Source organism: Plutella xylostella, chromosome 15 (genome assembly GCF_932276165.1).
Source record: "Plutella xylostella chromosome 15, ilPluXylo3.1, whole genome shotgun sequence".
NCBI lineage: Eukaryota > Metazoa > Arthropoda > Insecta > Lepidoptera > Plutellidae > Plutella > Plutella xylostella.
Genome location: NC_063995.1, coordinates 11047367 through 11073824, shown reverse-complemented (window position 1 = coordinate 11073824; position 26458 = coordinate 11047367). Strand labels below are relative to the sequence as shown.

General features: G+C 37.0%; 1 protein-coding gene across 6 annotated transcripts; it reads right to left on the bottom strand.

The window, feature by feature from the left end:
• Nucleotides 1–5269: 5269 nt before the first annotated feature.
• On the bottom strand, nucleotides 5270–26234 carry LOC105383422 (inactive ubiquitin carboxyl-terminal hydrolase MINDY-4B). 6 transcript variants are annotated; one of them, XM_048626093.1, is made up of 13 exons: nucleotides 22161–22352; nucleotides 21950–22016; nucleotides 18914–18999; nucleotides 18374–18504; nucleotides 17773–17871; nucleotides 15868–16051; nucleotides 9441–9506; nucleotides 9219–9289; nucleotides 8704–8851; nucleotides 8085–8222; nucleotides 7767–7846; nucleotides 7395–7529; nucleotides 5270–5523 (listed from the first exon to the last, which is right to left on the bottom strand). In XM_048626093.1, the coding sequence occupies exons 2-13, from the start codon at nucleotides 22002–22004 to the stop codon at nucleotides 5460–5462; spliced, it is 1257 nt and encodes a 418-aa protein (XP_048482050.1). In that variant the 5' UTR covers nucleotides 22005–22016; nucleotides 22161–22352; the 3' UTR covers nucleotides 5270–5459. The 6 variants fall into 6 exon arrangements, with proteins under 6 accessions (XP_048482050.1, XP_048482048.1, XP_048482051.1 ...); XM_048626091.1 differs by having other exon boundaries at nucleotides 22202–22352; XM_048626094.1 differs by lacking the exons at nucleotides 21950–22016; nucleotides 22161–22352 and adding an exon at nucleotides 26164–26234.
• Between the last annotated feature and the right edge of the window lie 224 nt (nucleotides 26235–26458).

The window sequence follows — 26458 nt, the reverse complement described above, 5'->3', positions numbered from 1 at the left end:
CTCGAGACGAGTTGGACAATATCATTATTATGAGATCTCGTCCCAATGATTACTTTTGATGAACTGAATTTTAGTAAAAAAGAAAGTGACTGTGACTGCTTTAGACTGCGTTCCCAGTAGGAAATGTGTTCACCCGTTAAATGGCGCGCTGCGAATTGTATGGAGTAAGGTCAAAGCTAGTACAGAAAGAACCCCCCTTATCCGAACGGAGAGTAGTTTGTAAAAATTGACGTTCATCAGAAAATTTTATATTTTTACGATGAATAAAAATATTTGACTTTGACTTTAGTAAACTGTGAATCGGCTTCATAAACTGATAGCTAACTCATTTGGCGGCGAATAGTTTACCTACTGGGAATATAGCCTAAAGATAAGCTTCCGCTGAAACGGATTGTCATAAATGTGAAAAACGGCGTCACCCTTGTGTGAATGTGTATACCACGCAATAACGGACGCATAACGGCTCTCAGTATTCTCGTTATTGCGTATGATGCCAAACGGTGGACGCTTACATTTTGAAAATTTATAAAATTAATTAAATAATTTTAGGTGTAAATATCATACCATGTCATTACTCCCCAGTCAACAACCTTAGCGCGGTTTTTGCTCATTCCAAATTCCTACGTTAAAAACCACAATAAGACCAAGCAATCAGAAGCAAAATTAAATAAAAAATGCACCATAAGAGTTTCAGGGCGAAGTCATTCATACATAACTTGTGATCCAATTACCATTAAAACCACCTTTTCGACCGCGTCTTCCCTCCAGGGCCCCAAATTGTTATGCTGCCACATATAATATTACTAACTTAAAAGGAAAGGCACATCCCAAGAGGAATCCTTAATTTGGACCGCATTATAATTTGCTTTTTTAAGGCGTCGCCTCACTGGCCCGAATGTATGTTAAGGTACCTGAGAATCTGAATTGTACTGTACATAATAATCAGTATCATGCACATTTTTTTCATATTTCAGGTCAAGTCACATTCTCAATTCGCAAAGGAACCAATTATCATCAATATAGGTATCTATAATACCACATACATTCAAAATTTTATAATTAATTGAGTCAGTGTGTCAAGTCCCTGAGCTACCTACATTTAGGATTGCCTTCATCAAAAAGAATGATAACATTATAATTAAAGATGAATGAAGATTATAGGTGAAAGTATATTAAAAACTGAATTAATAATTAAGCAATACACTTATATTATTGCATTTTTATAACAAAAACGTAAATTTTCTTTTAAAAATAAAACTTCCAATATACAGGTAGCTAGATACCTCCTATATGGGGCGGGTTTCGGGTTAAATTCCACCAAGGGATTGGCTATAAAAAATTACGACACCACGCGATAGGCAGAGGCACTTCCGACAAATTCAATTGGGACTTTATAGTGTTTTTTTTAACCTGTAGGCCAACTCACATGCCCATCGACTTTGAAGCGGGTTTATTAATCCACCTAGCGTATTATTTATTTACAAGTAGCAGTATTGATAATATTCAGTAATATTGCTGTGAATGTGTGTTCTGTAAAAACCACCTTTAATTTTAAACCTAATACCTATTAAAAAGCATATCAGAGGTTTTCACATTATTGCTTTATAGTCCGTTATTGAATTACCTACATTATCATTAAAATTATCTAGATGTGTGTCTTTCGCCATTTCTTCTCCTAAATGACCGAGTCTTTGTGAAATGGTGGTAGAAGCATTACAATTACAGTTGATCTTAACAATAAACTAGCTTTGAATTTAAATGATGAAACTGAATCTATTCACCACCACCTTTCTCTTTTCCCTGATACCTAAACCAAAATTAATTATTTAAAAAAAAAACGCAAAATACAGTCGCATCAAACCACAACCGGCCTCACCGCGTGGGATTTGTAAAAACGATAGGAAATTTTGGAGGAATTTTCGATAACATTCGCATTGAGACTACAAAAGCTGCATGCTTCACTTGATTGCCTACAAACGTTTATTGTTGAGTGAAATTCACGTTTTGACGGATTTACCTTCTGTTGTGTTGTGATGTTCTTTTTTACACGTTTGTTGAATAAACAAATTTACGATGTCCAGCTTTTGGCAGCAATAGAGAGTTTTTTTTTAAACCTTGTATTTAAGGTGTTGTACAGTAACAGTGTGTTTACGGATCGTTGGGAGTTGCCACTGATGCAGAGGTGGATGAAACTCCATACAGAGGTTGGCCCTATCTGATAAAGGTATTATTATTAAAGTAGTACAAATTTAATTATTACAATATTATTATTATATTCGATGACTACGCGGTAAAGAAAGCCATGCACATCCCAAGTCAATCGAGAGGAAGTGGACGACCACCAGCAACATGGTGGTCCAATATCGAGAAGGAGAAAGCCCAAAACCTGACCACATCGACAACCCGGGATAGAATATCCTGGCGCCGAAGTACGAGGAGGCCCGACCCCAGCTGAACTGGGAAAAGGGCAGGAGAAAGAAAGATTCGCCATGTATACTAACACTAGCTCTTAAGAATAAATTGTACATACTAACAACTATGGATCTTGCAAATCTGAAATAAATAAATTGAATTGAATTGAATTGAATTATAGGTAAGTTCAATGGATGCATCTTATTCAATATTGTTTGTATAAAAATCAAACCAGTGCGTCCACTTCATCGTCATTGCTGACGCCGTTTCCCCATACATTTAAAATAATCCATTTGGTTCAATACGTACGATAGGTGGACTACCACAAATCCTCTTCAAAGATCCTTTCGCAAAGTGTCTGTAATTTCTTAGCCACAGCATTATCGCATCATCTATAATTGTTTCGCAATTTGTGGATAAGCTCGGATTTCTCTTTAATCCGTGTAACAATCTGACAATGGCCTCAGCCTCCATCGCTCTACGCGGTAGATCTTGGGCGCCGTGCATCTCGCAAATGAGGTTTTGTGTTCCAACTTCAGCAATTACCACCAGGATTAGAGTAAGTTCAAAAGTTTCAAAACAGGACGGATGGCGGATGGCGGTGGACATACGGGTTACCGTGTTCTATTAAAATTATGAGAAAAAAATTGGTATAATATGGTGGCTACCCTCGATCAATAATAATAGGTATAATGTGTGAGGACATCTCAAACACGGCCATCTGACCCTAAACTATCCTGCAGATGGCAGATCCTGTAATGTCAGATCCTGTAATGTCAGACAGCTGTTATTATCTACACAGATACAACGGTAGGTAAATACACATGAGCATCCAAGACCCGAGTACAAATATCTGTCCTTAATTAAATATCTGCCCTGGCCGGGAATCGTACACGGGACCTTCAGAATAGCAGTTAGTTAGTTATAAAAAACAGAATTAAAACATAACCTCCCGTATGTATCCTCTACAAACGGCGGCGGAGGTGCGGTCGCAGACTAAAATCAGAATTTACGGACGTTTAAATGAAACTTTTGTTTGCGATTAGACAGTTTATGCTTTTTGTTTTATTTTTTTACTCGAAACTCCTGAAAACTACGCTAAAAGGTTTTGTAACAAACGGTTTTTCTTGTAGTTTTATTTTTAAACTTTCTGCAGTTTTAAGAGGCTTGTATAACTTGTGTCTTATGAGATTATTCTTAAGCTCTAAGAGCATATTTTGTATAACTGTGAGCGCTGTTAAAAACTACATAAGTAATACCGTCATCATAAGCCTATAATGGTACACTATTTGGCAAAGGCTACAGAAATTACGGCACCACAACAGTCTCCCCTGGACCTTTCTGATCCAACTATCACCAACTACGTGTCTGAAGGTGTCTGTCCAGAGACTCTATCACGAACTTCTATTCTATTCTATTCTCATAGGGGGTGAAGTTCCTATACGTAGCTCTCTCGAGTGGAACCTTTGTACATATCCCCTTGATTTCAGCTCAGCCAGCCTCTATCACGAACTTGTTTTAGACACTTTTTTTTTTAAATTCTGCTTTTGGTCTAAGTTTCCACGCCTACGGTATACAGCGAATTAACAGCAAGATGCTATTGACTGTGGGCGATTCAGAGTAGGTACGCCCTAGCCGTCAGAAACGTTGAATAGGCTAACGTTCAATACATAATATAAAGCGAATATTTGGGCAATTCCAGTAATTTCTACATAAAGCACGCGCAACAATGGCTTATTGTGACCAAACGTTTTGGCAGAGGCCCGGACTTATCGAATCGCCCGGGGACACAGATTTTATTGCCAATAATAAAATTTTATTTGTCGAGAATAAGGCCTGTGATATTTACGTGATGTTTGATAGTTCCTGTGTTGTTGGGTGGATTTATTTATAATATGTATATACATAGGTATTAAGGGTGGTTCATAAAGGATAGAAGTACCACAACAGTTTTGTCTTTCAGTTTAATAAGCATCAATGCGGTAATCAGTAGTGTAGGTAGTCCATCAGGTAGTCACAATTAAATAGTATACGAGTAGTCTGAAGTCAAAACTTCATAGTAGTCTAACGAAACTATAAACTAGCAGTCGACTTTCGTAACAGTTACATTTTTTTTAACACAATTCATGGTTGGTGTTGGTTTTACTTATAATGTTCTATGACCCCGTACGTATTATCTAGAAACAACAGAAGGCCTGTGAATTCTTCCTGTTCACTACGTTCCATTTTCAGAGCTTTTGTTTTCCTCTAAATATTTATGAATGTTATTAATGTGGTTTATCGATCATTATAGTTGGTTATCGTAATAAGCATCGGATAATTTAATAGAATATTATTTTCATTAAGGCAGACGAGATTGAGGAAAAGTAATGGGCCGTTTCGTTGTTAATACTGGATCAGTATCCCGCTGTTAGACAAAAGTATAATATGTTATTATATTTAAGATGTTTCAGTTTCGGTTTCGTAGTCGTGTGTATTGTTAGTCTCATGGACAAGCAAGCTTCACTTCGGCTTCGGCTCACTGGTTCCAAAACCATAGACAAATATAGAGATATATCGAGGTACCATGTTACTTGACTAAAGTGGCAGCCACGTTTCGTTGCATTTAAGATCATGATGGCGTTGAGTCACCCTAACCACACCCCGCACATCCATCTCTATGGGAATTTCAAAAGTATCTTCTACAAATTGGTTCCAGTTCCATAGATCCTAGTGTAGCTAGCATAGCATAGCTAGTCTAGTGTAGGTTGCGAGAGGAATATTTTTAGTTTAGCTTTCATAATAATAAGTCTTAAGGTTTGGATAAAGTTTTTGTCCAGCAGGTATTCCTAAAAGTAAATTGCTTAAATAAAAAAAAACCTCAAAGATTACATGTTTAATAATGCATCTTTTACTTGCACTACTTACAAAAATAAATTAATCGATAATGTTAAAAAGCATCCTCAATTGAATTACTTTGTTTAATCTAAGAATATGGTTTCCTATTGAAAGTACCTCTACACAGTTAGTTCCTACAGTAATATGGTGAAATAAATTAAAATTCCTATTTATTTTGGTGTTTCGCCGACGTAAGGGGTAGGGCCAGTCCAAGTAATTTTTGCATCTTGCCATCTGAAACAAAACATACATTTTAGTATAGAATACAATGACCTCCCGACGGGAAAGTCACTAAAAAAAATTCACCCTGTTTAAAAAAAGCCGGCCAAGTGCGAGTCGGGCTCGCGCACAAAGGGTTCCGTAGCAGCAAAATTACAGTTAAATCAACCTATCTCAAAAACTATAAGAGATACTTTGATCAAACCAAAAATCGTTGAAAGAGTTAATTAGCATGCATCACCTCTATTTTTTTTTTAATTTTATACCCCGTAGTTATAAAAATAGAGGGGGGGGGGACATACTTTTTACGACTTTGAGAGCTGATATCTCAAAAACCGTTCACTTTAAGAAAAATGTTTTTTAAAAAACTTTATATCATTTTAAAAGACCTTTCCATTGATACCCCACACGGGTATGTACATCGAAAAAAAATATTTCATCCCTCAGTTACATGTATGGGGGGCCCCACCCCCAATTCTTTTTTTTACTATTTAGTGTCATATTTTTGTAGCGGTTCATACAACACATATTCCCATCAAATTTCATCAATGTAGTACTTATAGTTTCCGAGTAAATCGGCTGTGACAGACGGACAGACGGACAGACAGACAGACGGACAGACGGACATGACGAAACTATAAGGGTTCCATTTTTGCCATTTTGGCTACGGAACCCTAAAAAACCAACTCATTTTCCAGCAGACTTCTCAGACATCACCAGCCAGTCATAAACACGCTATAAAGTCATCATTCCAAAACCACCCCTGAGTCTAGCTAATAAGATCTAGAGTCGAATAAACTAGCAGGCGACAATTTATAATCATGCGCGTATGTACTCGTACTGCAACTGAATCGGAAAACAGCCAAGCTTCAGCTTGATAAGCTTTAGTATGATCTTGTGGTTTATTTTAAAATATGTGTTAATTTACTATAGGAAAACTGTGTTATAAAATTAAGGCCCGGTTTCACAATGTCTGGTTAGTGGCTGTGGGATAAAATACATGCTGTCACTGTGTAAAAAATAATAACAGATAGTGACAGCATGTCTTTTATCTCACAGGTAGCCACTAACCTTTTGAACCATTGTAAAACAGGGCCTTAATAAAAGAAAATGCACCAACTAAAAAATAGGATGTTAAAAAAGTAAATAAGTAAAGATAATAATTTTACGTTTTTTCAAAAGTTGTAGATCAAAAGTTGATACAAATGGCCCTCTGATTGAGTCACCAACTTTGAACTTAGGTACTGTACCAAAAACTATAGCAATACCACTTTAGGACATCCTGTATACTAGAATAGGGTTCTACGCATGTGCCAGCATCGAGGCTTGACTACATGTGTGTCCGAATGATTAGCAATTCTGGTTACATTGTGTTTGGGTTGGTATTCTACTGAACATTCGCGCTCCATGACAATGTAATACTGCCGTCTTACCATGAAAACGAAGCTTTGTAAACCGTTGATAATTAAGTTATAGCTAGCCAAAGCTTATCATGTAAATAAGTTCCATTCGTCAACATTTTAACGGTACCTTTCTGGTTTCGTCATTTCTGTTTGTCTGCCTGTCCATCGCCAAAACCGCTATATTGCAAAACTAGGTAGTTGAAACTTGTAGACATAATGTTTGAAAAGCGCCGCATATTTAGTATTTTATTTATTTTTTATTTTACTGTGCGGTGACCGTGAAAAATATATAGAAAATCGCAGTGGGGCCTTACTCTAAATGAGTGTAATGCGCTGCATACTTAGTATGGATGAGTTTCTCGAGCGGTGTAGCGCTGATGTCGTCACAACGGCCGCTCCTTTCCTCTCCTTATACATATTGTGTTATTGAGTGTTAAAGCGCTACATCATAAGTATGTATGAGATTATAAAAGCGCTGAATACTTAGTATGGATGAGTTTCTCGAGCGGTGTAGCGCTGATGTCGTCGCTGCGGCCGGCGCTAGGCTCGTCCTGCGCGCGAGTGTCCACGTTGAGCATGACGTGGCAACCGCCGCACGTGTAGTACTGGATGTCGAACCTGGAATGTGGAGTATGGATTTACAGTCAAAATATAGGTAGGTATATAGGTTGGCTGAAAAACCGTTCACTGAGGAGAGAAATGTTAACCTATAGCTAGAGAGGGACGTCCGTAAGCGCGCAGGATCGACGTTCTTAGACCGGTAAATCGGAGACGGAATATTAGGTATGTATTTCTATGGCCAGCAATAGATCACTGATAGCTTGATGATATGTATTTTTATATTTGAATAGTTACCTTCTTTCAGCGTGATAATTCCTCAGAAGCTCCCTGTTTGTATTGAATAAGACTCCAAAATGTCCAGAGCAACAGGTCACCTGAAAACAATATAACCTAATAGTCATTAAGTAATTACTATTATTTCAGATGCTTACGATCCTTTTATACAAGCAATATCAATAGGCAACAGGATGTAGCCATATAAGAAAGTCCAAGAAAGAGTGTATCACACCTTGATAGGGACACTTTGTCTAGCAGTGAACGATGACGGGTTATTAGTGACCATAAAATTCAAGCCAATTCAAACTATTTCAAACCCCCACCACTATATCTTACCCAAACCGGCATAGCAGGGGTCTTCAGCCTAGAGCCCGGGTGTTGTCTGTTGGCATTGTTCTTGACTCCATCCTCGCCTCCGTACCACACCAGCAGGCCGACCGGACTGCGGGCTAGCACGCCGAATTGTGGCATAGCCTGGAAGCAAGGAGTGAGTTACTGAATACCGACAGGCTGTCGCTCTTACGCTGAGTTGCAGAAAATGCCGCATGTCGGGATTCAATCTATGTCTTTCTCTTTCTGCCCTTCCACTGCCAAAGCAAAGCAGCAAAATATTTAAGGTCGACTTTAGCTTATAGTTTCTTTCTGCAACTCAGCGTTAGAGATAAATTCGCATATTAAACTACCCAGAAAAGTGTTCATGAATCAATTAATAATTTGTCTATTGTAAGTGATTTTTATGTCATGTATCACTTATCAGTGGATCATAAAATTGGAGTTATTGCGCGGGGATGGTCTACATATATTATATCTGTCGCAATTAAGACGTGACAATTTTTTTGCATCGAGCTCACTCACATCGCGCAGCCTCAAGAGCGAGTACGACAGAGAACTTTTGTCACGCCTTATATGCACCCCGTGCTAGCCCTTCTGTTTGTACATTGTACAATGTACATACATAGTGGTCCTCGTCGCCCACATACACCACGCCGTTGTGCAGGTATGGCGTGGCGCGGCCCGTCAGCAGCAGCGTCACCACGTTCAGAGACCCCTCCACGTTGGCCGAGAGGAGGTAGTTTAGCTTGCCGTCCAGGTCCTTCTTTATACTGGAACAGATGTAGATACCTACTTACAAGATTTTGAATAAAGGGCATAGTGAGCCGAAAGGAGCTGTCTCAGGGAGTTCTTTTGAACAACTGTAAATCTAAGTCACCCATTTTTGGCTTGCTACTCTAGCCTTGCAACACCCTGGCGTGACGATGCACCTGATGCATTTCAGATCATTAAGCTTAGCTAACAGCCTTTTTCATTACCATACAACAAAATTAAGGTTAGGGAAATTTTCAAAGATTTACAACTGTCTGTACATTGCTAAATCTAACCCAACTGGGGTATAATGGTATTCTATACATCAAAATATACACGTCAGGTACAGCAATGTATGAATGGAAATCTTTATGAGTATGTACTTACTTCTCACATCCTCTGGAAAGTATGGCAGAGTACAGCAGGAGAAGTGCCCCGGATCCTTCCTCAGTCATGAACTGGAAATAAATATAGACCGGTGAAAATCAACGATTATAAAATTATTATGTAAATAATATGTAATATATTTAATTTTGACCAAGTGAAGTAGCTACCTATAAAATTATTAACAGTATTTTACATTCGTACAAAAATCTATTAGCTACATACCAAGTACAAGTACCGCTTGATGAAGATCTGAAGGTCCTCCAGATTCTTGAATTCAAATAAATGCAGCTTGAAACAGGAAAACTGTTATAACATCATCTGAAAGAGATTGAATCATTTGCATACAGATAATAATTTATTTGTTAACACATCAGTTAAAACAACCAAATTGCCAATTACTTCGTCTTTAGATTTAGGTAGTATAGGGAATCTGGACGGGACTGTGTAATTAAACAACAAATCATTGAAATCATAAATTATACTAAACAGTTAGTTCTTTCATTTTTATTTATTTTTTTTGCACATCTTTGTACCAGTTTTCCTGTACTTCCTGTAGGTTGGCTGGTAGAAAATGCTCTTAGCATTAAGCCCACCTTTTGTGCATTTATTATATATTTGTGCAATAAAGAATTAAATAAATAAATAAATAAACACGAAAGTAAAGAAGACGGTCAATACACGATGCGGCGCGGCGTCTCATCATCATCATCAGCCTATCATAGTTTACTGTTGGACGTAGGGTAGGCCTCTCTCGAATCACACCACTGGATGCGATCTATAGCTTTCCAAATCCAATCATTACCACTTTTCGCTACTCGTCACCCCATCTAGCCGGAGAGCTACGTTAAATAATAATAAAAATAAATAACTTTTATTTCGTTTAAAGCTTAGCCTAGATTACATACAAGGTTGGGACCGCCTAGTAAGTAAACAATACCTGTGACAGACGGCCCCGCTCTTTTAATAACATACGGTTAAAAATATTGAAAGCAACATAAGCTTAACTGTGTAAGATTTTAAGTTAAGGATAGTTAAAGATAACAAAGATAACAATATAACAAGTTATGTGAATCTGACACATGATTGTGTGTGTGTGTGTGTGTGTGTGTGTGTGTGTGTGTGTGTGTGTGTGTGTGAGTGTGTGTGTGTGTGAGTGTGTGTGTGTGTGTGTGTGTGTGCTTATATTAGATTGTTGCATTTTAGACAAAAGTGCATATAAGTAGGTAGGTAATACATTATATAAAGTAGGTATATCACCTATAATATGGGCAAGATTAGTATAAGTATAGGTATAACGCGGTTTTTTTTTTTTTTGAACCTACGTTTATAGGTAGGTATGTAGTAAGTATTAGTCTTAGGATCATCAAATATAGGATAGGCATGTCATCAAACATCAAACAGGGTGTATACGTAGTAGTTTGTCAGGTTTGACCCTACGAAATAAGAAGAAATAATAATCTTGGGATCGGTAAATATCAAACCATCAAACAGGGTGTGTAGTTAGTACATTGCCCTGTTTGACCCTACGAATAAATTCTTGGGATCGGTAGATATTAAGCCATCAAACCTGGAAGTACCTATATATTATTTTTATTATTGTTTTTTTTTTTTTTTTTTTTTTTAGCATTTGTATTGCAGCAAATCTTCTGTTTCATCATAATTAAGTTTATCTAAGTGTGACGTCATAATTTTTTTACATTCCCGTAAGGACACAGGATATATATTTAATATTTTTTGTAACTGTTTATAAATATGAGCAGATTGCGTCTCATATTGGCGACTAGCAAAAACAGTATTTTTGGATACTGCAGGTATAATAAGATCTTTTCTTCTTTTATTTAGATACTCAGGATTAAAGTGAAGCGTTTTGTGAAATCTTAAAATGATGTTGATAACATAGAGCTTCCTGACTGTAAGTAGATGTGAGTTGGAATATAACAATTCAGTTGAGTACCTGTAGGGTTTGAAAAACATGACCTTGATTAATGATCGTTGGGCTCGCTCCAATTCAATAAATTTTGTCTTAAATGTACCTCCCCATATTGAGATACAATACATTGTAACTGATTGTGCCAGAGAGATGTAAACATCTGTTAGTAATTTTTGAGTGGCAACATGCCTTAACTTCTTAAAAATCCAGATCATCTTCCGTAATCTTACAGTTACCGCCTCTATTTGAGAATACCAGGATAAACGTTGGTCTATAACGACACCAAGATATTTTACTGAGTGTACCTTGTTGATATAAAGGCAATCACAAGTGTTACAACAGATTTTTCCGCATCTGTGTATTTTCAAGTTAAAATTATTATCCGGTTGCGAGTTATTGTATATTGAGAAGCACAAGTAGTTCGTTTTTTTAATATTTAGTGTAAGGAGGTTAGATCTAAGTTTTTCAGAGACAAGAGCCAGTCCGATCTCACTCACTCTCTTGACTTCATCCCAGGAATGTGCATAAAACACTAAAGCTGTATCATCAGCATACGAAAAGACCTGTCCATTATTTAATATTAAGTTACAGATTTCGTTTATATAGATTAGGAACAAAGTAGGGCCTAGCACACTACCCTGCGGCACGCCATATTCAACATCAGTAGTATTGCTTACATATTGTCCTATCTTAACGGATTGTTTTCTATCTGTAAGATAGCTTGTTAATAGGTTCAATGGTACTCCTCTAATGCCAATCTGTTCCAGTTTTTTTAAAAGGATGGGTATAGACACGGTGTCGAACGCTTTCTTTAAGTCTAGAAAGACCGTGAGGCACTTCAGTCCGTTGTCAAGTTTGTTTACTATCAAAGAACTCAACGCTGCAACTGCATCCTCTGTTGATTTCCCCTGTCTGAATCCGTATTGCGATTTTGAAATTATGTTAAATTTATCCAAGTAGTTAATTAGTCTTTTATTAATTATTTTTTCTAATATTTTTGATATTGTAGGTAAAACTGAAATGGGTCTGTAATCATTTACGTCCGCTTTATCCCCTCCTTTGAAAACAGGTGTTATTATAGATTGTTTTAAGTTAGTTGGAAAAATTCCCTTTGTAAGACAAACATTAATTAAATGACAAATAACCGGGATTACCTCATCCTTAGAAAACTTTAGAAACTGTGTAGAAACATTGTCCCAGCCTGGGGCACAGTCATTTTTCAAGTTCATGAGTATATTATAGACCTCAGTAACAGAGGTATCAAGAAGGACAAATGAAGAAAGAGAGTTAGGAGATACAGAAGGGTTATCATAGCACGGAGCACCTATGTTCATGTCTTCTGCCAAGCTCTTACCTATACTAGAGAAAAAATCGTTAACGTAGTTTATAGATTCAATGGGGGTTTGTTTAATTTTTAGAAGATGTTCATTATTGTTTTTATCCTTTGTTAGATGTGTTATATTTTTTATGTTTTTCCAGAGAGCTTTGGAACACTTACTTGATGCCGCTAGTTTATCCCTATCATATTTACGTTTAATTTTCTTAATAAGGTTGTTACAAAAGTTGCGGTATCTTTTATATGTTATATCTAAAATTTCATTATTTTTATCTTTTTTTAAGTTTTTTTGCATTCTATTTCTATTTTTTATACATCTTAGGATACCGGGAGACATCCATGGTTTTAGGGTGCGCTTTGATTTAGGTATATTTATCAATTTAGTATTGTCATTAACAGAAATATTTATTTTATTTATAAGTTGTTCTACAATAAAGTTCGGATTGTCACTAAAAAGCAAGTTTCCAATATTTTGATTTTTTAAAGTATTTAGTGCTTCAGGAAAATTTAGTACTGTTTTTGTTTTAGTATTACATATAGGAGGTTTGCAATTGCTTAAGTTTAGAAATATCATAGCATGGTCGGTTATAGTAGTATTAAATACTGCTATTTTTGCGGAAAACGCAGCGTTGTCGATTTTTAGCATAAAGTGATCGAGGCAATTTTTCTCCCTAGTAGGGATTTGATGTCCCGGTAACAGCCCATGTACAGACAATATGTCAAGGTAATTAATTCTGTTATTTCTTTCATATGTATCTTCAACTTGTTTTGGTATTATATTAATATTTATGTCTCCTGTAATTATTATATTTTTGTTTGATTTTATAGTGTCTAGTTGTGAGCTTAGAGAATTTATGAATAAGTCAGCATTTTTATTCGATGGTGAGCGGTAAATACCAAGTACTGTCATATTTTTTAGTTCCACTTGTAGACAGGATGCCTGTACTAGTTTAACTTCCTTCACTGTCGCTGTTAATTGGCTATTAATATAAATAACAACTCCATCATTTTGGTTTAAGTGATGGGTTGTATAGTAGGATGTGTAATTATCTAGTTTTGGGATAGTGTTTTCACTGAGTCGGCATTCCGTTAAGACAAGAATATCCACATTAAAGTCAAGACTAGCCAAAGTTAATTGTAGGTCATCAAAATTTGCATAAATACTTCTAATATTTTGTGAAATCATAGTTAAGTTACTGTTTTTAACTAAAATGTGTTTATTTAATTTATCTATGTCACATGTGAAAGCATGTGCAATTTTAACAGAGTCTATCTCATTCATATTACTTAATACACTATCCATTGTTTATTAATACGTGCACGAGTTTTCGATAAATGTGTATTTTATTTGCTTTAGGTGTAGGTAGATATATTATGTCCTTTATAGGTATACCAATGTGTGTGTGGGTATATGGGTATGTATGAGAGTGTGTTTTTGAAATGATAGGGTATGTGAGTTTAAATTCATTTGTATAAGTGTGTTTGAGGTGTGTAGTTTTGTGTATACTGTGTGTAAACAAATTAATATAACTTAGCTTAGTAACAATTATAATTATTATTATAAGTGAAAGAATAGATGAGTACGTTACGTTCGCCGTGTATGCCGTGGAACTTAGTCATATCTGAGTCAGAAGATGGTGCGCTTGAGTCTCATTCTTAACCAGAATAATGGGCGAGTTTTCATCTTTGCGCAGGTACACTTTTCCGTAAGAAGTCCAGCAGAATTTGTATGACTTTGTTTTAGCCACATCGCGTGCGAGAAAGTGCAGCCTGGATCCCTTTGCAGTGAGGTGTTCTGATATGAAAATGGGTGTGTCTTCTGCAGTGCGAAGCCCTAAGTGCTTAGCACAAAGCTTGGATTTGTGCTTGATATTAAAACTTTTACCCATCTTGAGGATGTTCGTTTTTACCAGGGTTGATGTTGTTTCTATTATAATTGGCGTGTTTTGTACATTTTCGTTTCTTCCACGTACTCTATAAACATCCTTTATGTCTGATATTTGAATAGCACAGTCAACGCTTTTCCCTAGACACATAACCATTTCAATCAAGTCTTCCTTTGATTCTCTGTTTTGTCTCGGTACATTCTTGATTTCAAAATTAGTTTTTCTGTAGTCTCTCTGCATGTCCTCGATTTTATCTTCAAGTAAACAGATGTATTTTCTATCCTCTTTAGCTTTGCTCTCCAGAGATTCTATCTTCTTCTTAAACTCCTCGTTTTGAGAAGTAAGGAAGGCAATCGAGCTTTCAATATTACTGTTTGTTTGCTGAATTTCCTTTTGAGAGGCTGTAATTTTTTTCAATTCCTTCTCTTGGTTGGCAAATAAAGATGTCATCATGCACTTGATTTCATTTTTGAAGATTTCCACGTTAGCCTAATTCTGGTCTCCACTCTAGAACACGTTTACCCCATCGGTCAGATGTGACCAGTTACTACGCTGGCCACTCCCGTACATTATTTTATGTTGCCACGTCTACTCTCATACCTTCTCAGTGACCCCATCCTGGTAGTAGACCGAGGAGTGCTGCACGTACACGTTATCACTCGGCAGCGCCACCACGGCGCGCGGCTCCCCGCCGGCCGGGCCGCCGCCGCCGTAGCGCCAGATCACCTCGCTGCAGGCGCGCCACAGGGCTTCTTCTTGACGCTCTTATTACGCTCTGTCTCTGTCCTTTGTCAATCGCATCAAGAAGGTTACTCTATACTGACGAAAAACGAACTAACCAACGAGAGCTGTCGTAAAATCGGCACGCTTGATACAACAAGATACAGTCATGGCTCGTGCAGCAGCGGGCTCTGAAACTTTCGTCGTATAGAGTGACCCCCCAGATTCTACTCTCGTACATTGATTTATGTTGCTGTGCGTCTATTCTAATACCTTCTCAGTGACTCCATCCTGGTAGTAGACCGAGGAGTGCTGCACGTACACGTTATCACTCGGCAGCGCCACCACGGCGCGCGGCTCCCCGCCGGCCGGGCCGCCGCCGCCGCAGCGCCAGATCACCTCGCTGCAGGCGCGCCACAGGGCTTCTTCTTGACGCTCTTATTATAGTACATAATTTTATGTTGCGGAGAAACGTTTTTTCTCATACTATGCGGTCCAAACAACTTCAGTGTTCCTAAAATTGGCTGCGATTGCACTTTTGTACCATGTTACACTAACAAACCGCCTATACATGCTTTCAAAGTTTGACAGTTTGTTAGTTTGAAAAATTTAATTAGTTTGGTCCGAGCTGTACCTTCTCAGTGACCCTATCCTGATAGTACACCGAGGAGTGCTTCATGAAGCTTCGTTTTTCGTCATATAGAGTTATCTCCCAGATTCTTTGCTGGTCACTCCCGTAGGTACATAAATGTTGCGGAGCCACATCTACTCTCTTACCTTCTCAGTGACCCCATCCTGGTAGTAGACCGAGGAGTGCTGCACGTACACGTTATCACTCGGCAGCGCCACCACGGCGCGCGGCTCCCCGCCGGCGGGGCCGCCGCCGCCGCAGCGCCAGATCACCTCGCTGCAGGCGCGCCACAGGGCTTCTTCTTGACGCTCTTCTGATGGGCGGAGGTAGCTGAAGGGATTGTAGGGAAGGTTCGTCGTCATCACGTGGAGAGAATAAATTGTTGAAATGTTTACGTTCAAGTACACTGGCGAGCAATGAAAAATTTCCACCACATTGCTCTTGAGTTAGTATAAATGTTAACCTACAAAGCTACCGAGGACAAGTGTAGGGTTTCTTAACCAATCAAGTAGTAAAATTCGAATCAAAATATATTTTTATGTCGCGGTGTTGCAGCGCGTACACCGTGGTGACGACTCTACAAATCCCGCGTCATACAAATTTGCGTTTACTCGCCACTACTCGATCGGAGTGAAAATCCATAATGCCCATAGATAGTAGATAGTAGATAGATGTGATGTGCGTGATGGCCGATAATCATGACGTTGATGAAACCACAACAAAATGTGCAAACAAAAAAAATACTATTGACCTAACCATAATTTGTTGTCCAAGTAACCTTGTAGCCGTTTGTCGCAGACAACTCTTTTTACCGTGATATTTTTATTATTGTTACCCAACACATTACCTAAGATTTATGCCCATCATTCCTAGTTCTAATAGCTGAACATCCTGCATAAATTATGAACCGTATCTTTCGTACCGCAGCGACCCAATCTCGAAGACGGTTCGCAATAAATCGTGCATCGGCACAAAAATATAGCACTATTACAACGTTATAGCGGCACTATGATTTAAATAAACACCGCGAATGTTCCCACTATAAAGTCGCCGTTTTAAGTAAAATATTGGCCGATAGATGGCGGGATTTATGCGAGGGCACGGCGCGTGTGTGCTGTTGAGTTATTACTGGTATTTTGAGCCATCGGGACCAAGTTCGAAGCCAGTTTTGCAGGAATTAGTTGTGCAGGCGTGCTCCAGTTTTTCAACAATTGAAATAGGTTAATGTTTCGGCACAACGGCTTTTGATACGAGTGTTTTGTACACAGGTGAAATAAATAGGTATTTTCCCCGCGCATACGTGATTTTTATAAATATTTGATTCATCGAAAGTCGGTGTACAATTATTTTAGGTGGTTAAACAACTAACTAGCACCACCAATTGAAAAAATAACACGTCTCAACGGCGCCAGTTGGCCCTGATAACCGCCTTTATGAATCCCAAAAATTGCACCGCGAGAAAAGTTTTAAATAAACTCTCAAAATATAACGAGGGCTAAACTTTTATCTCCGCGCTATCCCCAAGATAATGCGGGTAATTCCCCGCGACGGACAGGAAGCCGCGATAAAAATCGATGTTCGTAAAAAGGCAGCATTCTCGAGTGTCAGAATAGCGCCATTCTCCGCGCACCTTCCCCTGCCATTTGTTATCTTTAAGAGCGTGTTTTTGAAAGAAATGCCTGTTATTTTTAGTCTGTCGCCTGAGGCGTGGAACAATATTGGCTAAAGGATAAGGAACTGTGTGGGCTGAAATATTGGTGTCACTGTTCTGGTGTCACAGGCTTAGAGAAATAAGACGGTTAAGATACAAGACATTGATTAATGCTAGGTTTCTGGGAATGTTAGAATGTACAGATACAGATAGTGTCTGAAAATAGAGCTAAGTGGAAACTAAAAGAATGTGAAACTACTTTTTTATCTCTGTTCAATTTGCAGAGTCTTATTGGAACTAGAAATAATTACACTTAGGTATATTTTTATCTCTTTGATTTCTACTTACATTATTAGGTATCTTATTAATCAATGCCCCGAAGAGAATAAAACACACTCACGTATCCGGTGGCTCCACAGACTTGTTGTCTTTGGTGAGCGGGCGTGAGTCGAACAGGAGCCACTTGATGATGTGCGCCTGCAGGGCCGACAGCAGTGACCTTCAGAATCAGATGAAGATGATTATGTTATTTTTGACACTACTCAGAGTGATATTCCTGTAAGTTGGCTGGTAGAAAATGATTTGAGCATTAATTACACCTTTTGTACATTTTTATCCTATATTTGTGAAATAAAGAATGTAATAATAATCTCACGATCACGGCGCGGCAAGTCCATATGCCTTAAGCTGTCCAGGGGCGCGCATAATGAGCGGAGTACCCACAAGTCACACACTGTGAGGAAAGCTAACAGATACTGTTGTGGTAGGTTACTTGACAGTAATAAATATGAAGATACATATCTCACCTGGCCCCGTTCCTGGGCGCTGCGAGTCCGTACGGCATGGGCTGTCCGGTGGCGCGCATGAAGAGCGGCGTGCGCACCTACTAGTTACAGCCGAAGTTGGCCGTCATGTGGTGGAAATCTTAGCACATACTATTCTGGTACTAGTCACTATTATACAGACATTAGTACAGTAATATTACATGCATATTATCTCACCTGGCCCCATTCCTGGGCGCGGCGAGTCCGTACGCCATGGGCTGGCCGGGTGCGCGCATGGTGAGCGGCGTGCGCACCCACTCGCCGCGCGGCGCGCAGGAGGATGAGCCGAACGCTGTCACTCGGAGCTCCTGCGGGTTTCACGGTTATACAGGGTGTTGCCAAAAGGGTATAGATAGGTACTAAGCCGAAAGGGAGTGACTCAGGGAACCAGGTTCAGAATGACCCCCTTTCGGCTTAGTATAACCATTTTTTCATGTTTGCAACACCCTGTATTGATGCTTTTTAAAGGTAAGCGTCCACCTTTCGGCAGCATACGCAAAGGACGTATCGCATTTAGTATTCTTTGTATAGAAATTCACATAAAATTCCACCATAAAAGTCCACTTCATCGGCACCGCGCCGTTTCTCCACACGTTTATGAAAATCCGTTTGGTACGAGTAAGATACCGACGAGGTGGACGCTTCTCAATATAGCAATATTAGCTTATGAAATACAATTTAATAATGATGATGATTCTATTGGTTATACATATTTACCATAGCCAACTCTTCGGTGATGGGCTGGCCGCCGACCACTGAAGGTCTGGAACCGTTCAGCTTGTTCCGAGGGTAAATTACCCTTTCTGTAAGAAAAATACATAATAAGAACATGGAAGAACATAATAATATTAGAATTAAAGTAAGCCCTAATATGTGAACCAACTTTTTTAATGTGTGAAATAAGATTTCGTTATCATATCATGAAAAATAATTTGGTGTATGTAGTTCATAACCGACGTAAAGTAAGCTTTAGTAAATGAGCCGTGCATTCCGCACACTTTCAAAGTAAGTGAAAAATCACACAGAACCAAGCGAAACCAAACACAGTAAACAAGTAAATCAAATAGGTAACTTTAGCCCGGACTTTCATCTTCTAATTAACCGGTTGAATTCCTTGAAATCAGACACAATAGAAAATCTATTGTTTTTCCCTCGATATTGCAACTACGGGACGCTTTAAGATTTAAAACTTTTAAAAAGGTTAATTATTTTTCGATATCAGACCAAAGCACTCTTCTTGGGAGGTTCCAAGCACACTCTTCCTCAACATTGTCTTCTTGAAACACGGCCCCATGAGTCGTAGGTGATTTGCACACTGACACGGCAAGTAACTGCAGGTGGGAATTGATCACGAATTTGCACTTCAATTTCCTTGAGGAGTGTAGTTTGCTGAATGTTTTAACTTGAAGAGTGGCGCTGTCGTCAGTTTCAGTTTTTTTAAGTAGAATAGCAAAGAACCTTTTTCTTAATTAGGTAACTATGTGAATGAATATGCGTATAATAAGATGGTCTGATGGTTATGATTAGACTCGTAAGATTTTGACTATACGTCGTAAATTGCTAATTAATGTAATTTTATTAATTCTGTATTAATTTATGATCTTTGCTATATATAATGATGTTTGCTATGATATTTTATTAATATTGTTTAGTTTAAGCTGTAAATATTGATTATGTAAACACTTTTACTTTTTCAAATACAATGTACCTACATTGTTTTATGAAATAAATAAATGAAAATGAAATGAAATATCGCCTAATAATTTTTAAAAATAACGACGAAATACAGACCGTTGGTCCATTTGTTTTATTTCTACTATTGATGGTCATTCGTCCCACTGAATTCTGAATAGACGGTGCTCTTATGTAAGTACGAAGTGTTTACTTGGACACTATTATCAACTACTGCGCAGTTGACTCATCTCAATAAACCATTTGGGTTATCTAATGACTGCATCTAATAATTACTAGATGGGTATGCAGAGTCAACACGAACACTTGTATACAATACCTATTCATGTATAAGTATCTACTACCCGCAGGGTTAACTTGAGATTAAACTGGAATACATTCATTGTCATGCTATTGACTACTTGGCCTCCGATATCAAGTCAACTCTTGCAGATTATTTTTTTATAGTTTATACTGTATACTAGCTGTTCCCGCGAGCTTCGTTTCGCTTTAAAAAGTGTTCCCGTGAAAATTCCGGGATAAAAAGTAGCCTTTGTTCTTTCTCAGGCTCTAGCTCTAGACCATATTATATATACTAAATTTCATTCAAATCCATCCAGTAGTTTTTCCGTGAAAGAGTAACAGACACACAGACAGACAGACACAGTTAATTTCGCATTTTAATCTTAGTTAGGATTAATTTACAGGTATTTAAAATCATTAACATTCAAAAATGTATTCATTAAGCCTGCAGTAGACTCCCACAAATCTAAAATAAATAAACGACTTTGGCGGTGAGCTTTTCTTCTAAAGCTTCAAATAAAAAAGCTTTCTGATGTTTGCGCGCCAATCACATTTAAGTACCTGTAGTTGGCGTGTTGCATCGATTCGTGCTAAATAGCCATGCGACACCATTTTGTATAGAAAAGTGATAGGTAAATTTTACACTTTTCAAAGACATTTTCCACATTTTATCCGTATATAATTTTTAAGAAATAACTGCATTTATGTCACTCCTGAAGGAAAAATAGGGGAGTTATACACTTTTAACACTATACGTTTGCAATTTTGGTCAATATTCATATAAATAAAACACTTAATTTAAATTGAAGTGAACTTTTCAATAACTTTAATACCATTTGAATGTTACGTATTCATAAAACCCAATAAAACATAAAATTTGAATTGAAAGATTTAATACTACGAAAAACTGCAACGATTTCGAATTGTTTGTGAATTTTCAATCACTTTTATGGGTCATAATTTAATATTAATGTGTTATTTATACGAATGATATACAATGTGTTTTGGGTTTGTTCTAAAATGCTTAGTTTCAATTTAGCCTCGGGTGGTGCAGCTTCAAAGCTTCATATTCAAATTAATTTCTACCCGTCTACACTCACGAGCAATGAAAAAGTTCCATTGAGAAAATCACCAAATTACTTCTAAACGGAAAAAACTAACTTAATTACGCCTTAAGCACATTTTGCGGCGTAAATAATTTGTTAAATTTTCTAATTTAGTTTAAAAAATTGGGGCTATTTGTTGTCTGCATTTTGTAAGCGGAACTGTTTCTTTGCACGTGAGTCTAGTAGCAAAATCTTGCGGATGGTGCAGTGTTTAGTGATCCTGACTGCTACAATGAAGGTGCCGGGTTTGATCCCCGGCCGGGGCAAACATTAACTGAAACACTCGGATCTTGGGTGTTTTTGTGTTGAGGGATTCCTCCAACCCAACTATTAAGCATGGAGATTATGGCTATAACCCTGAAGACTAGAGTCATGGGGGTGGCTCATGTATTACAGTTACAATAATAATAATAATAATATGTGGGACATCTCACACCATCCGAACCCAAACTTTCAAATATTTTTTTATTAAATTTGAATCTCACTGAGGTTTCTCCGAGTAGGTAGATATTAATCATGTAAAGCCGTATACTGAAAGACAGCTGGAAGCTTATAACTATCCCGTGTTTATCAGTGCTGGTTCCGAAAAGTATGGACTAGTAAGTGCTTATACGTTTCCAGTTTTTTTGTATCTAAAGTTTTCTGTATACGAAATAATAAAATAAAAACATACCATCAACACGAGCAGCATACTCTATTGTTCCATTCTTTGGCGGATTTTCGGTCATTTTCGTTAACAACTGTAATTTATACGTCAATTAGGGAGGTTACGGTATACAATTAATTCTTTACTACTGCGGTTCGTTCGATAGCTAAAAGCGAATCTATAAAAGATATCGACAAGTACTTGACTTAATTTCGATTCCCATCAAAACGACACTCACACGTTCGCTAAAACCGCATTTCAATTTCACAAAAAACCAACCTATTTCCTTTGTAATTCACTGAAAACCCGCCCTAACTGCGTAGGGAACAAAGTCGAAGACAACCGCACGGTGTAAAACGTGGAAACGAGTGAAGGTTGAGGTAAAATCACACGTCAAAATCGCATAGGTGTTTGCCTCAAAATGCGAATCGTGGCTGCATAGTGCATAGCGAGAAACTCGCAAGTACGAGGTTACATGCAGGTGGGAACAATGCAGTGGCGTGGATAAGGTTTCTTTAGGATACGGGAAAAACGACGAATAAAATTCAAGCATAAACTGTACTTTTCAGGTCAATGGATTGCTGTGACGTTTTGAGTTTTGCGGTTTTAAAGACATTCCATATTGAAATTCTACCTAACTATTTTGTCTATCCAATTATTACTTATATGAATTGTATCCAATAACATGTAAGACACAGAATATGCAATAGCATTAAAAGCTTAGCTGAAAAGTGCAATACAAATGTTCTCATGGAATACGGAATTCGAAACTATTTATATAAAAAATATCTTTTTTACTTATTCTTTATTCGATTGTTAGTTACAAACCTTACCATGTATTTAGCTTAATTGTATTAAAGTGCATTTACTTAGTAAATAAAACATGATTTTATTAAGAAAGATGAACACAATTATCTCGAATAAATATTTTCCTAATCGAATATTATATTATGTACAAATATGTGTAACTTTATAGCTACACATATTTGTATATCTATAAAGTTATAGGTATATTAGTTATATATATATATCTATATATATTTATCGCCATGGCAGGGAGCAGAGTCTGAATTTTTGCACCAACTTTTCCCCATAAATGTAGGTATGTTTTAATAAACCCCAAAAAAAATATTAGAGCACTACGATTCGAGTACGATAACTCAAATACTAAGTAGCAGATGAGTCATCGGTATGTTATGTACTTTATGTATAGGTATGTACTCGTACTTTATGTTCCTCCCATAGAAAACACCAATTTCATATGTAAGGACCTCATATAATGGTGACGATGATCATGAAAATTAACAATGTTCTGCCCCTGGCTGCTACCTATTAACCGTTCGCCTAAATCGTCTAAAAAGCCAGCTTTTATTATTATTGTAAGTTTCATAAAGAACCCCTTTTCATGTACAAAATGTAACTCATAATATCAAACTAGTAATCCTATGTGTCTGCCAATACGCACGTATTGCTAATAAAGAGTATAAGGTCGAATTTACTGTGGCAATACCGGATTAATATCCAATCTGATTTAATAGTAAGTGACGCGTCCTAAACTGATAATTTCCTCACTAACTTTATTTTGGAAACAGACATTTTGTTGTTTTTTTAGAAGATATCATCAGTTTATTGTTCTAGATAATAATAGGTATGATTTAAAAATAAAACATTTTTGGAAGTGGACCTTATTAATTACTCGCGAGATTTATTACTAGAATAATCTATCTGTAGATAGAAAAAGGTAGACCGAATATATTATTATGTATGGTAAAATTATTCTACACGACACAAGTTCACCTACTGAAACATTATTCTTTTACTTAATTTCGATGCTATCATAATAACCATGATCAGTTGGGAACCGTCTAGTTTTCCACACAACCCACCACCGTTAGATTAAAATTCGACATTTATTTTCTTTGCTTGTGTATCACGTGCGATCTTCATAATCAATGTATTAGCCTAACACTAGTATAGTAGATGTGCCAAATTTACGCGGCGGTATCCTAACTAACTTTTTAAGGCGAAGCAAAGGGCGCGGGAACAGCTAGTATTAAATAAACATGATCAGTTGGGAATCGTCTAGTTTCCACACATCCCACCACCGTTAGATTAAACCGCCACGGCAACCTTATAGGAAATTAATCTTTTATTTTTAGCACCGATACTTTATGTGCCTTCGTGCAACACTGCAATATTTTGCAGTTGGAGACTAAAAAAAAAACGATGTGGCTATTCTTACAGCCAGAATGATTCCTCAATGAAATAGGTACTTTCTATATTTTTAACCCCCGACGTAAAAGAATGTGTGTTGTTTTGTTGAGTGTTATAAGTTTTATTTGTATGTATATCAGCGGTGTGTGTGTATCTATCTGTGGTGGGGTGGGGTCTTTTGGTGTCGGAATTTTGTAAGTGAATTTTTTTCATTGCTTTCTGTGTATTTTTAATTTTGATGTAGCTTATAAAAATAAAATACATAAAGTTTATTATGAAAATTTATTCATCAGTCCCAAAGTTTTAATGGTGTTTAACTTCTCCGTTGAAGAATAGCCGACTACTGTTCAGACTTTTCAAATACCTACTTTTCTTTTTATCGCGTGTGGCTTTAGTGATAGTTCACTTTTTAAGAGCATATTGTCTTTGAAATATGATGAAAAGTGAAAAAGGCTAAGGTGAAAGTGCCGTTTTTATGTTGCACATATTTTTTTATGTCTGGATGCATCTTTTGTTTCTTAATCAGTTCTTTATATTTAATTCCAATACACAGAAATAAAATAAAATGTGTGGCAACAATTTGAAATTTTTAACCCTCGACGGAGAAAACCAAGGTGTCAGATAATAGAATTAGTTAGGTGTAAGTTGGTTTACAGAGTAAAATAGAAGCAGTAAGAAGGAATCTCGCACTAGACACAGCCTGTATCGCGAGAACCAGTAGGCAAAGTAACAATAACAGTTGCAGGTGGTTAGTCGGTGGTGAAAAAGAAGTTTAAAAGAAGGTAAGCATAAGGTAAATAAGTATACAATGTTAAGTTTAGAAAAGTAACCTTTATATTGTATCAGATATCATGTAATTTAATCTCAATACTACGTAGCATTGTTTAATTTATTTAGAAAAAAGAGTTACTTATATTTTTATTAGTAGTAAATAGGCACTGTATAGGCTCCATGGCAGAGAATTCAAAAGTGGTTCGTAGAGCGCCGAAATAATATTACCTACGAATCAATTTATTTATAGTAGTCTATATCACGAACATAAATTCAATTTCTGATGATTACTCTCTAATGTTTCTACAGGTAGAAGACTATTTCTATCTATTTCCGTTTCCTTAGAATCCAAGTATTGTTTAAAACTTTTATGGAATTATCATTTATGAATGTAAGGAAGCTATGGACAAATTATTATTATTATGACAAATGAACGATTATAATTATTATAAATTATGGACGGGTATAAGGGTACCAATTGATAAGAAAAAAATATGTATAAACATACCTACATATTTTTAATGTCGTGTAATTGTGTTTTTAATGTGCGCAATTTTTGCCGTTTATGATAATGTTATAGGTAAATTAGCTTGCATAAAAATATTAATAAACTGTATTACCATAACAATAAAGAAACAACTGTTAATGGTTATTTCAAACAGCATAATTGATTCTTTTAAGGCTGGTTACAGCCTCTTGACAGCTTTAAACATCTGTCTAAGTTTTTGTGGAAAGGCCAAGGCCCGTGACGACTCACTTAATTTTAATAACTATGGTACTTGAATTGAAGAAGATTTTCGAAACGCGATGCAACCACTCAATTTCATCATTAATATTTTATTTTCCATTCAGACTGAACGTAGATTTCATCGTTGATTTCGATGATAAAATTTACAGACCCGAACAACTGACATCACAATTTATATGAAGCGAAAAACGGATACAAATAAAATAAAATAAAAGTCAACTTCGTTTTGTCTCATTATCGCCGTTCAATAATATGAAGTCTCGTAGCAATTCGTAGCGATTTCGTAGCAAGCGCGTAGCAGTCACGTAGCACTGACTCTTACGATTTTGATTGGAAATTCTGCAGCAGCGACAAAATAAGTTTTTCAGACATTTTTATTTTTTTAATTTTGTTTTACTATCATATTATACGTTTTTAACGTAAGAAAATATAATTTTGGTATTATAAAATGTACTTATGTATTTCTATCGGTTTTTACTACCTATAAATTATTATTTTCACCACCAACCTCTACGTCTCTTATAATTTCCTTCACCCATTTTCACAGAAAATCCACAAGAACACCCCAAAGTGAAGACGAAAACTGGCTAAGTCGTTATGCATTCATCAAACACTTCGACAAGATAACTAGTGGAATAAGATATAACGCGAGCGAGCTGTCTTGATACTTGGGTCCGCTGGGAGCTAAGTTTCATAGCGGCGACAGCTTCACTCATTTGACGTACAATTATTGTATTAATGACATTGACAGTTTGTCATGTATAATTTGTAGTAGTTAATGTCCTCGTAGCCGAATTTCGACC

Bases quoted from the DNA above. Each gene is read 5' to 3' on its own strand.
- LOC105383422 (XM_048626090.1), bottom strand. From the start codon at position 19,490: ATGGGGCCGTGTTTCAAGAAGACAATGTTGAGGAAGAGTGTGCTTGGA. The intron at 9,507-15,867 runs GTAAGAGAGTAG...TCCTGTTTCAAG, and splicing joins AGGATGGGGTCACTGAGAAG to CTGCATTTATTTGAATTCAA. The intron at 7,847-8,084 runs GTAAGATATAGT...TATTGTTTTCAG, and splicing joins CCCCTGCTATGCCGGTTTGG to GTGACCTGTTGCTCTGGACA.